The 13,230-nt window shown below is 45.8% G+C and overlaps 1 protein-coding gene across 3 annotated transcripts in view; it reads right to left on the reverse strand.

Annotated features, from left to right (window-relative positions):
• LRIG2 (leucine rich repeats and immunoglobulin like domains 2) overlaps positions 1-13,230 on the reverse strand; it is a 41,517-nt gene that overhangs the window by 8,799 nt on the left and 19,488 nt on the right. For 2 of the 3 annotated variants that reach the window (XR_016438837.1, XM_090024978.1), the window contains exons 9-16: positions 11,446-11,526; positions 9,880-9,951; positions 9,668-9,736; positions 7,588-7,751; positions 5,948-6,268; positions 4,178-4,459; positions 2,978-3,427; positions 2,259-2,408 (exon numbers count right to left, since the gene is read on the reverse strand). Coding sequence is in view for 2 of the 3 variants with exons in the window: in XM_090024978.1 (XP_089881104.1) it covers positions 2,259-2,408; positions 2,978-3,427; positions 4,178-4,459; positions 5,948-6,268; positions 7,588-7,751; positions 9,668-9,736; positions 9,880-9,951; positions 11,446-11,526 (1,589 nt within the window). In the remaining variant the exon portion in view is untranslated. Of the gene's footprint in view, positions 1-934; positions 1,367-2,258; positions 2,409-2,977; positions 3,428-4,177; positions 4,460-5,947; positions 6,269-7,587; positions 7,752-9,667; positions 9,737-9,879; positions 9,952-11,445; positions 11,527-13,230 lie in introns of those variants that run through there. The other variant, XM_090024979.1, reaches the window with a different exon arrangement.

Raw genomic sequence — 13,230 nt, forward strand, 5'->3', positions numbered from 1 at the left:
CTTGCTACCTATATACTTGAAGAAGGACTTTTTGTTATCCTTAATCCCAGAAGCTAATCTAAGCTCCAGTGCTGCTTTAGCCTTCCTCACCAAATCCCTACAAACTTGGGTCAGGGAGGTGTACTCCTCCTTCATCCCTGCCCCCTGCTTCCACTGCCAGTACGCTTTTTTCTTTGCCCTCAGGCCAGCCTGGACATCCGCGCTCAGCCACGAAGGTTTCTTGGACCCTTTTCCTGCCTTCCTGCACAGTGGAGCTGCGTCCTGCTGTGCCCCAAGGATAGCCTCCCTGACGACGGACCACCTTTCCTGGACCCTCATACTAGCTACCCCCGCGCTCCGAGTGCCTCCCTGACTACTGCCCTGAGCACATTGAAGTTGGTTTTCCCAAAGTCAAGCATTTGCGCTGTGCTAGTTCCCCTCCCCACCTTCCTCTGAATAGCAAACTGGATCATTTCAGGATCACTGTCCCTTAGCCTCCCTTGTACTAGCACCTCCCGCACCAGGTCATCCCCAGAGGCTAACACCAGATCCAGTATGGCATTTCCTCTAGTGGGGAGGAGCACCTCCTACACGAGGTGCAGGTCCTGGACGCACGTCAGGAACCTCCGTGAGTGGCTCGACCTGCCCGACTGCTCCCCCCAGCTGATGTCAGGGTAATTCGTATCCCCCATGACCACAACATCCTTTGCACGCACGGCCTCCCCAAGCTGCCTGGAGAAATCCAGATCCAGCTCTTCTCCTGATGCGGTGGTCCGTCTGTAGTAAACCCCTACCACCAGATCCCTCTCCCCCCACCCTTCTTGAAGTTTGACCCACAGGGTCTCAGCCAAGCCTTCCTCTGGTGCCATTTGGAAGGCAGAACTGGTACACTGTTCCCTAACATAGAGCGCAACCCCCACCTTTTTTCCCCTTCCTATCTCTTCTAAACAACCTATAGCCCTCTATGTCTAATGCCCAGTTAAAAGTTTCATCCCACCATGTCTCCACTAGGCCAACCAGGTCGATTTTACTACTTGCAAGCAGGAGAGTAAGCTCCTCCTGCTTGTTCCCCATGCTTCTTGCATTAGTGAAGAGACACCTTAATCCCCCCCCGTGGGAGCCCTGGGCACCCCACCTATCTCAGAGAGAACTGGTCCCTTGGTATATACCTGAGCTCTTACCTGGGCTAACCGCACCTTGTCGTGCATCCACAGATGCATCTTGAGCGGGTCCAAGGAGGTGATCCTCCCCCTCTATGCGGCACTGGTCAGGCCACAGCTGGAGTACTGCGTCCAGCTCTGGGCGCCGCACTTCAAGAGGGATGTGGACAACATGGAAAGGGCCCAGAGGAGGCCAGTCGCACGGTCAGGGGGCAGCAGGACAGGCCCTATGAGGAGAGGCAAAGGGACCCGAACCTGTTCAGCCTCCACAAGAGAAGGCTGAGGGGGGATCTGGTGGCTGTCTATAAAAAGTGGCCAAGGGAGACCAGCAGGCAATGGGAGAGTCCCTGTTCCCCTGAGTACTACTGAGAGTAACAAGGAATAACGACCATAAGTTGAAGGAGAGTAGATTCAGGCTAGATATCAGGAGGCACTACTTCACAGTCAGGGCGGCTAGGATCTGAACCAACTTCTAAAGGAAGTGGTGCTCGCTCCTACCCTGGGGGGTCTTCAAAAGGAGGCTGGATAGACACCTTGCTGGCATCATTTGACCCCACTAGTCTTTCCTGCCATAGCGGGAGGGGGTCGAACTTGATGATTTGTTCACGTCCCTTCTGACCCTACCAACTATGAAACTATAAGGAACGATGGTCACAGACCGACAGAGAGCAGATTTAGGCTAGATATCACGAAAAACTTCTTCACAGTAAGGGTGGCCAAAATTTGGAATGGGCTTCCAAGTGAGGTGGTGCTCCCCCCTATCTTGGGGATCTTTAAGCAAAGGCTGGATAGGCATCTGGCTCTTTCCTGCCTAGGCAGTGGGGGTTGGACTCGATGATCTGTTGAGGTCCCTTCTGACCCTAGCATCTATGAATCTATGAGCTCATGCTCCCCCAAGAGTGAAGCATACGTGAACACCCTAAGACTAAACAGAAAACATCTACTTAACAGAACAATACACAGAAGTCTTAGAATTACCTGCCAACCTTGTAAAAGAGTCACCTTTGGGCCTAAGGCCACATTTCCTGGCTTTGTACAAGCTGTTATTAGTTACCAGAACTCAGAGCTACACTGGAGTGCTGCTGCAAGGCAAACAATGTGTGCAAACGCTGTGCTTACCATCCGCGCCTTTATGCACGTAGCCATTGGCTGGAGGCATAAGCTGCTGATGACTTCCTGCCTCCGAATTGCTGTAGCCTTCCTGAGGTTCCGACAGAGTTCCTTGGGATGATAAGTAACTGGGAATATCTGCAGGCAAATTCATCTCCTCTGAAAGAAACACAATCAACAATGACCAAATCAACACAGCTTTGTCACTGGTTAGCAGACTGGTGCAGAGTAAGAAATGGATCCGACTTGTGCGCCGTCCCTTCTCCGCTTCAAGGTGATTATAGAAATCACCAGCATTGGCTTAGTCAAACCTCCACCCAGAGGGGGCAAAATCCATTATGGGCCTTGCCCTATACCCTGAGGTCTGCAAGTGATTTCAGGTTATCAGTTACTCCCAAAACCACATATTTAAATTTGTTCCATTCAGTTCAGCAGGGTGGCAGGACACAAGCATCAAAGTATGAAGTCTAAACAAAGGACTGCGCTTAACATGAAAGGCTCTGACTCCTTCCCCTCCCCAAAAGGGGAGCAGATATAAGGGGCACCTTGAAAAACATACCCAGTCAATTGCATGCAGCGAGCAAGAGAAGTTCAGCTATGAGAAACAAAAGACTTCTCTCTCTGGCCTAATGCAGGTCTGGAAAATCAGGGGCTTTACATTCTTTCTACAAGTGTTTCACACGTGACTGGCTGAAACAGAACAGAAGCAACCTAGTCCTATATTTTACCTGTGTTAGTGATGCTGTAGTCTTCACTTTTCCTTCTCATGTGATAGATAACTATGACCCATACCAGAGAGGTGCCCACAACACAGCAGACCACAACAATAATCACAATGCCAACTGTTGTCCAGCCATCTTCTTCATGCACAATGCCACCTTGGGAAGAATCGCAGTTTGGGGAAGACAGGACATTCAGGTAAATGTGGCCACGCTCCGTGCCTAGCGTGTTGGACATGATGCATGTGTATTTCCCAGCATCCTCCAGGCCAGCATCCACGATGATCAGGAGCTGATTGGCAGCAGCAAAGAAGTGCCGTTCTGTCACTGTTAAAGGCCCATCATCTTTAGTCCAGTTGAGGCGTGGGGCAGGGCTGCCGCCAGCTATACACTGCAGCACAGCGGTTTCCCCACGGGTTACTGTCCTGTCTTCCAGAGGCCTCACAAATGAAGGGGTTTCTGACAGGAGAGGATAGAGACCTTTAGTTAATCTGAAAGATAAGGGCACCGAATCCTGACTACAGTAAGCCTAGGTGCGCTAAAAGAGATCTAAGAGTCCGCCTAAGCCTGGCCTCTGGCAGTGAGATCAAAGCAAAGCAACACAGTAGTAAGGAGGTACTGGGACAGATCCAGCTCTGCAGCTGTCATTCCAACTTGACGGAATACCGTCCCAGTGAGTATGCTGAAGCGAACCTCAGCGCGTGGGCAACACAGTCCCCGTGTCATTTCTGCTCCTAAGTCTGCATATGGCCACAATATTATAAAGAAGCAAGCCTTCAAGAAGCCTACAGCCCTGAGGATGCAACCTTCCTTTTGCTGCTAACTGGCACACTCAAGGCTGCTCTTGAGCTCCCACAAGATAGTCTCTGCTATGAAGTCTACACGCTCCTTGATGAAGTACACCCTTTACATTCTCTCTTTTAAAACTGTACAGCAAGCACAACTGAATGGAAGCTACCCCCATGCGTCTCATTATGCAGCCCGGAAACAATGGACAAGGAAACAGCATGGCTACCTATTTCATCAAGTTTGGGATTCCACTGTAAAAATCGTATGTCTGCATTGTGCATGCCTACCTGCTGGGGAGAGACAGGCCAGAGTCTTTAAAGGAACTGCCCTCCCTTGCTCCTTGCTGCCTAAAACCATTTACAACTAGAAGGAAAAAAAAAGGAGAGGACCCACACAATCCCAGATCCACACTTCACTTACCCAACACAGTCAGCGTGGCGTTTGCTGACAGACCTCCAGCGACGTTCTGTGCCATACAGCTGTAGATTCCCATGTCTTCTATTTTTACATTTGCAATGAAGAAGACATCATCTTCAGGCATAACATGCATACGCCTCTCACGCGCTGCTGGGAAGTCCGTGCCGCCGTCTTTCTGCCAGGAGATCTGGGGCGTGGGGTGGCCCTCTGCGGCACACTCCAGACGAGCCATAGCCCCAGTACGGATCGTGAGATCCATGGGGGTTTTCAGGAAGGAAGGCAGTTCTGCACCAGTAGAGACATCATGAACTCAGTGAGGGAAGCATTTCAGCACATAGGATACAGCAGAAGGCTAGAGGAATTGCTGCATGATAGCAGATCTTACTCCTTGCTGCAATTCTACCCTCTTATACAGGCTGATATAGTCATTCTTATTTTTGGTTTCTAATTGTGTATCATACACTTTAACATATGATATTGGCAAGGCTTATTTCACCTAGTCTTAGCAGGGAGGGACAATATTTCAGCCACCACAACATAGTAAGAATTAAAGGAAAGAAGCATTACTTAATCTCCCTTCTAGAATCTCAGGGCTGGAAAGAACATCGCAGGTCACCTAGCCCAGCACAAATGCAGGATGTGCCCTTGCTGACCCTTCCCAGACAGAAGTTGCTCCAGACTGTTCTCAAAAACCTGCAGTGAGGGAAGTTCTGTAACTTCCCTGGACAGCCTGTTCCAAGAAAATTGTGTGGAAGTTTAATCTAAATCTTTTCTGCTGCAGTTTAAACCCATTATTCTGCATCGTGGCCTCCATTCTCCCTCTTCTTTATGACAACCTTTCAAATAGTTAAAAACTGCTCTTTCATCTCCTTTTATCCCTACCTAAACATAATCAAGTTCTCAACCCTGCTTTGTACAGATGCATCCCAGCACCTCTATCAGCTTGTCATTCACCTCTGGAACCTTGCATTTCTCTAGGACCTCCTTACACTGCAGAGCCCAGAACCGCACTTGATACTCTCACGGATACCTATCCACCACTGAGTCCAGCAATGCCGTCACCTCCTGTATCTTACATATGACGCCTCCGTTAACACTGCCCAAAACTGCATTTTATTTTATTTTTTTGCAACTGTGCTACATTGCTGACTCATTCTTACCCCTCCCCAGTGAAAGGAGAAGTAAATGCATGTCTTAATGGCAAACAGCAGTTTCCTCTATGGCTCTGGTACAGGCTCACCACTGCAAGGCAGTCTTTGCCTTTCAAGCAAAGCTGGAAATACAGACACCTCCTGAGAAAAGGGATTGCTGCTCTTACTCAGTATCTCCAAGGGCCTGGTTTAACATGGGTTTTTCCTCTGCCTTTTTCCAGAACAAGAAAACAGGACGTCTAAAATGGCATGGCATTTATATTTTAGCCTATTACTGCAGTTTAAGTCACTAGTTGGGTCTCCCTCAGCTCTGTGACGGAGAGTGGGGCCCATCCACACACTCACACAAACTAACAGAGGGAGCTCTCCACTGAGGAAGGACTGTGTGTTTGTCATCATTCTCAGTATCTTCTTTACCTGCTCCAGCTGGGGTACTTCCATGGACCTAAATGGATCCCTAATGGGATCTTTATAGAACCTGAAGCTAGCCTGGCACAATTACAGGGGAAGAGGGGAGAAGCAAGCTTTCATCTGTCACAACTAACTTCTAAAGCATTTTTCTTGCAAGCTTAACAACAACTCTTGGTTAAAAGCAACGTCTTTTGTTGGTGTAACTGCTTACCGTTGACAGTCAGCTTGGCTTTGTTGGAATAGTTAGAACCAAAATGGTTGGTGACAATGCACTGATATTTCCCTTCATCGGTGAAATTCACGTTGAAAAGGTGTAAAACGGTGGTGTATTCAAGGACCTCGCTTCCTTGCTGTCGATACCTGGCAAAATTCTCAATCTCTGCATCATACAGTACTTCACTGTCCTTCCGCCAGGCCGTGGACATTGGTGAATCGCTGCTGCTGACAGCAGTGCATGTCAGAGTCACATTCATGCCTCGTAGAGCAATTGTGGTCTCAGGATGGACTCTTATCTGTGGTTTGGGAAAGTCATCTGCAAAAAATGATGGCAGACAGATTAATCAAGTTTCCCCTTCCACACGCAGCTGATCTTTCTGAACAAATGTTGAGAGGAATAGTATTTTATGAAGGAATAGTGCTGTTTTATCCTGCAGATGACAGATCCATCCTCACTGTCTGTTCTCCACATTAAATTACCTTCAGCTTCAAGTCAGGTGGCTATAGGAAAAAGGAAGCTGTGAAACAGGATTATGACAACAGGTGGTTGTAGACAGTAAGTAATAAGAAAAGAGGAGGTGAACACCACAGCAAGGTCTTTTGTGGGGCATTGCATTTGCCTCTGCCACCTGGAATGTGCTGCAGATTCTGCACACAATGCTAAATTGTGCTGCATATTTCTGTTTTAAAGAGGCAGATTTTAAGGCAAAGGCATATCCTCAAGAATAACAGAATTAATTGTGCTTGGTGCCCAAAAAGCAACTGAAAGAAATACCTTAGGGAAAACCGAACAGTTGCAGTATGCCTTAGTGACCTGAATCCCCTCACTTCCCTGCCATTAACATACAGCTGTTTTACTGCCATTTGTTTTAACAAACACGCTGATATAGGCCACAGCACTAAATAAAACTGGGAGGACGGGCACAGAAATGAGTGCTTCAGCTTCTCCCAAGATCGTACTTCTCTTCTTCCGTAGGAAAGAGAAGCACAGATGGAGAAGAACAGTCAATTGTTTAGAGCGCAAATCTGGCACTCGGGACGCTCAGGTCAGCCGTCTACTCCCTGTGTGGCCCTGGTCAAGTTGCACAGTCTTTGCACATCAGCTCCCCATCTGTGAAGCAGGGGTAATCCTCACTGCCCTATTTCCCAGTCTAAATGTGAGGATAATGTGTTGCAGTTTGACACATGCCAAACTTGTGGGGATGAAGGCTAGGTAAGCACGACAGGATTTTCTCCACCACGGAGCCCTCGTCACCTTATGCACCAAAACTTAAGGGCCTTGCCTCTCGGGTACTAAGAAAACCAACACTCCAGCGCCCAACAGCTTCTACAAGGTAGAAAACCCAAGGCACTGAACATTTATTTGAAACTGCTTCAGGATTTCCTCTTTCAGTAACATTCTTCAGCACTCAGCTGCTCCAGAATCCAGGCAGCGTAGGCAAAAAAACCCGCTTCAAAAAAAAAAAAAAAAGAGCAAAAAGCCAGTGGCAGGCTCTGGATCACACAGACACAATTACTTTTTCTGCTGCCAAGACCTGGATATCTTAATTAGACAGCAAAGACCGGCTTCCAAAGCAGCATACATCTATTTAGGCATTGCAGTGTCCTTAAGCGAAAGAAATAAACAATACGAACCACAGACAAAGTCTTCAGGGTCCACACTGAGAACACTGTGCCCAGCTAACCACTCAGGGTGAGCACAACTAACGTTAACAGCCTGCTCCAAATGACTGTCACTGAGCCATTGTGGCAGCCACTTCAACTGGCAGTCACAGAGTAAGCTGCTGGTGTTCAACATCCTGCAAAAACAAGGAAAAGGTGAAGTTATTCTTTTCTTAATTGAATGCCCCTCCTCCATTTGCAGTGACCTAAAGCTGCTAAATGTTACTAGCATATAGTCACTTCCAGGTATCTGGGGTGCACCTGTCAAGCAACAGAATCTTCAGTCAAAAGTTTCTACTGCTGTTAGCAGGTGTCACACCAGGAACTGTGACTCTGGTGCTGAAAAGATTCATCTTTCAGAAAGGAGTGGCCTACCACTAACACAAGCTGAGGTTCTTCAGTAACAGACTGAAAAGGTGCAATTCACAGCACAAGGGATTTCTTTCAGCTATCTGAGAGTTATTTACTGTCATCTACCATCTTATAAACATGAGGCAGTCTGGAAGACCTCACAAAGAAAGTGCCTGATGTCTGTAACATGGTCTTCTCACCTTCCCCCCCTCACAATTATTGGCCTCATTTTTATCTGGTAATCTGGCCAGAATTAATAGGATTTAAAAACAGATTAAAAGATATTTGCTTGTAAGAAGGCTATGAGTTATGCTCAAGCTAGCTTGGGGTGTGTAGGTCACTTAGCATTAGAATGGTTTACATGTTTGAAGATCACATGCGATTTGGGCAGCATAGCTGAGTAACAACAACAAAAAATCTCTGTACCACTGCAAAGTTTATAAAAAGGCTTTTTCCCCCCTAAAGGGAAAGCAAAACATGATGGCTGTCAAGTGCCCTGGAAAGGCTCCTGATGGAACATTTTCTTGCTTGCTGGCTGCATTCCAACTGATTTTGAACCTTTTACTGTATTTCACAGCATGTAAGTTGAGTTTTGAAGTCCAATTTTTAACTCTTAAAATTCAACCTTGACTTATAATCATATCACCAACTCCTAAGAGCAGCACTGGGCTCAGTGTTTGGCTGGCACGGCCCAGGCAGTACCCCTCACAGGGGGTGGGGATGTGCTCGCCAAGCGCTGAGCCTGGCCCTGTCCGCTATGAAAGGCACTGCCAAGCACTGAGCCTAGCCCTGTCCCTTGTGAGCGGCACCAGGCTTGGCAGTGCCACTTGCAGCGGATGGGGCTGGGCTCTGCGCTTGGCTGGTGCGACCGAGATAGCGCCGCTCGCAGGGGACGGGGCTGCACCAGCTGAGAGACGCTACCCCCAGGTGCCTGGGCCACAGAGGCCGGTATAAGTTGATCCCTTATTTCTGATCCAAAAATTTAGGTCAACTTACATAACACATCTACGAAATTCCTAACTTTCTGGATCAGAAAAATGGGGTTGAATTCTACACCATGTTGAATTATACCATGAACTATGATAGACAACAAAGTAAGAATTGAGGCTTTGGTTTGACAAATGTTAGGGAGTAGTGCTAACATCTACATAAGTAACCATAATGGCACCATTCGCTTGGTGGATCATCAAGGGATATAAAGTCTGCCCTAAGACAGAACAGTAATCAAGTCATGCACAGCAAACGTTTTAACCTGGGTTTAACTTTTTGTAACTTCTTCCTGTTCGAAGACATTTTCAGAGAGAGACAGAGAGACCCCAACAAAAGAAGAGCCAAGCCAAGATAAGACCAGCTAACCACAGCTTTATTGATTAGAACACTGCTTTTAACACCAACACCTATTCAAGAGGTCTCTCAAACTATTCCTAAACAAGCAGCATAAACATAGGAAAAAATGTGCCCAATGCCACAAGGAAAAAGAGATACTTTACAGCATATGTTCAGAAAATGAAGATACCGATTTTATAGCAGACCCTAGATACCAGCAGAACAAAAAGCCCACAGCATCCAACTGATCTTTACAAAGCTGTTTCTTACTGATATTTTGTCACAGAACTGCAATCCAGCAGAATCAAAGGGAAGCTGTAGGGGATTTGGTATGGGACAGTATGCCACAAGCTGCCACAAACAAATATACACTTACAGATCTTTGAGGCGAGTCTGAGAAAAAGCATCTTCTTGGACGGACATGATTGCATTGTTGTTCAAATCTCTGTAAATCAAGCACAATGTCACACAGAGCACTGCATTTCATATGCTACTCTAAGCAGTTATAAGACTTGGATGCTTGAAGGAGAGAGAAATCTGACACTGATAAAAGAGGAAGCTGCAAGATCTGCAAGGCAAAATACTTACAGATGTTCAAGTGCTTCCAGGCCAGAGAATGCTTTCTTTATGATGGACTTAATCTGGTTTCCTTGTAGGATTCTGAAAGAAAAGCCCCACAGAAAGAGAACCTGAAAGTCAGTATTAGTTCAAGAATACAAGTTCCTTGTAATGTCCAACAGTCCAATGGACTAGGAAACTCGCAGTCATACACAGCACCTTATTAATTGGCAAACTGAGGCTCAAGTGTTTGTGTAAGAATTTGACAGGCTAAGTACTACAGCTCCATACAACAGCACTGCCCACTGTACATACCTACCCGAAGGTCTTTCCTGACCTGGACAGCAACCCTCCTGTTGGCACCCCTGCATACAAAGCACTACCTCCCTCCCCCAAAGGATGTTAAAATGAAATCTAATATTCTGACAAGACTGATGAAAGTTAATCAATGCCCACCGCAAACTCAAGTTCCACCCATGGCACAAGAAAAAGGAGAATTCCAGGAAGTTCTGTGGCTGCAGAGGCAGAAGCTCTTCGCCTACACAAACTACTGCAACCATGCAAGCTTTCAGGCTATTACACACATTAGGCATCAGAATTAAGTTGTTTCTTTCTGGGAGACTAAAATGCCACGGACCTTTAGTTATTTCTATGCGAACGGCTGAACCACTGGCTGGCAATCTCTCTCGGCAAAGCTTTCAGTAAAATGCTACTGAGAGCAGTTTTAGGCCTCAATGTAGCCAACAGAGCAATTTTAGAAAGCACAACAGACTTCAGGTCTCAAGCCTCCTTTCTGAAATGGTACTGGAAATGGTTTTGTTCTACATTTGCAGGCACTTCTCACATGTCTGAGAGAAGCTCAGGGGACATCTACTTCTAAATAGAACTGCTAAACAAGCAGCTGATTTCCTAGCCTGGTCCAAGAACCTGGGCACACACACTAGCGCCAACAACTCACACAGTGGTCATGCATACACCCACACAGCTTATCACTGTTGGGAGCAGATAAATCAAAAAGCCCTCCCAGAGCAGAAACTACCAAAATAAGCGCTAATGCAGCATCTCATCGCTAGATGCTGCAAGCCAAGGAGGGTATGACAAGGGATAGATCACTTCAGGTACATCCTGTTCAGACCCCTTCCTTCTAAAACAGCCACTCCTGCCACTGCCAGAGGTTACTGGGTTAGATGGACTACTGGTGTGACATAATTTGGCTCTTCTGACATCTTAAGATGGCAGAAAACATGCTAAGAGCCCATCTACCTTGAGGAAGTGGCTATCCCAGGACAAAAATTAACAGTTTACGCCTGCATAAAACTTACGGCACTACAGCTCCAACCTTAGGTTTTTTCTAGAGTTATTCTGTATTGGATTCTATGAACTGCACCGTGCATCCTGGCTGTACGTTACCTGCTGCCTGCACTGAGTAACGTCTAGCATGCAGAGGGACAACTATATATAAGCATCGTTGATTGGAAAGACTTTTTGTCTTGTTTCACGTTTGAACTCAAACTAGTTGTCAGTTAATACTTCTGGCTTCTTTTTTATTCTGAATGCTTTGACACAACGGTCATTTCTATGGCTTATAATACGTACAATTTACTGAGCTTGTTGAGACCTGCAAAGGCTTCACTGGCATCTTCTATGGCCCACGAGATCTCATTGTTCCGCATATCGCTACAAAAATAGAAAAAAGTCTTGTTTACACACTTGGACAAATTATATCACTCACTAGTTGTTAGTAACCATGATAAAAAGAGTATTTTTGTATAAATAGTACTGGGCTTTTGTGCAGTGCTTTCCAAAGGATTTTCTACTGCTTCACAAACATTAAGCCTCGACATGACGAACAGGAAAACGACAGCTACAAGACAGGAAGAAAAAACCGTCCATGGCCAATGTCACTGGCAGAGCTACAAACCGAACCCAGAAGCTCCAAGGTGCAGTTCTTTGAAGCAATATTTAGGAAAGCATGACTGACAACCTGGCTAATGCTCACATGAGATGAGTCCTTTACCAGAAACAGGGAGCAACTCCTGAAGTGAGTTGGTTTGTTTAAGTCAATTAAGCAATATGCTAGTCATGTTAACCTTACTGAGTGATAGGTTTGTAATAACATTAGCATACTGAAAGATTACATATAGATTGTAGCACAGAGCTGCCAGCCAAGATGGACCATATTTCCAGAGTGAAGTGCGAGTGTTCTGCTCACAAATCTTGTTACCAGCTAATCAGATTTCTGTCTGACCCTTGAACAACATTTGGGTCCCTAGTTGAGCAGAAGAATAAATGATAAAAGCAATATGGTGTCTGTGGTCTGGACCAGGATTAGATGCTTCAGCTGGGGAGGAGAGGGAAGGATAATAGTTGCGGTAATATTTCCTTATCGCCTGAATGTCAAGGATTCAATCAAGGATTTTTACTTCAAGCTACAATTGTCATCTGCCTTTCAATACTTTAGTACAATCAAGGTATCTGTAGGTGTGCCAGTGTATGATGTGGGAGATGTTAATGTAAAGCAATCAATATTTTTAAATGCAGTCACGTATGAGCCTGAGCCCGTATGCAACTGTCATAAAACAACTTACAAAAATTAAGGACAGCGACAGTTAAATCCACCATTTTATATAAAAAAAATTGTTTTCTGGTGGTAATTTTTGGTTAAGTCAATTACCACATAGGATTACACCAGAAGACACCGACTCGGGCATTTCCCCTGTGGCAGTCACTGCTATTTATTTTAATTTTTGCAATTTTGTTACCTAAACTGTTTGCATTAGCAACCTACAGCAGCATCTTCCACAATACAGATCTGTCTGTTCTATTCAAAATGAATTTAAAGGAAAGCTAATTAAGAGCATCCAGAATTCCACCGGGCAAATATTATTAACGAGGGTCTGACCTCTGCCACCTTTACTCACGTTGACAAGCACATGCTCACAAGTAATTTCACTGACTCCAACGAGCAGCAATGCTCTCTACTATAAGCCAAGACCACACAATCTAGCCCAAGAAGTAATTTATACGAATGCCAAATCAGAGCCCTCCCTTACAGACTGGTTTGTATTTTGTAACATATTCATGCTGGATCATAGATATGAGGTTCTTGATAAAGTGTGCATTCCAAATAAGTGGCACTGCCTGGGGCTACATTTATTCAGAGATACTACCCAAGTCTCCCAACTGGAAAACTTGCTTCTGGAGTTCTCTGAGTGTCTGCCCATTCCAGACCTTTGCATTGTTAGTACTGGCGTAGTGTTCCTGCCAAGTCCGTCACAATAATGCAGAGTAAAACAAGGCGATAAGATTTAAAACTTTGGAACTTCTACTCTGTTCTTAGATGTTATCTGTTCTGCTCCTGTTAATCTAATGCATTTATAA

Source organism: Crocodylus siamensis, chromosome 13 (assembly GCF_052110815.1).
Source record: "Crocodylus siamensis isolate JL-2025a chromosome 13, ASM5211081v1, whole genome shotgun sequence".
Classification (NCBI taxonomy): Eukaryota; Metazoa; Chordata; order Crocodylia; family Crocodylidae; genus Crocodylus; species Crocodylus siamensis.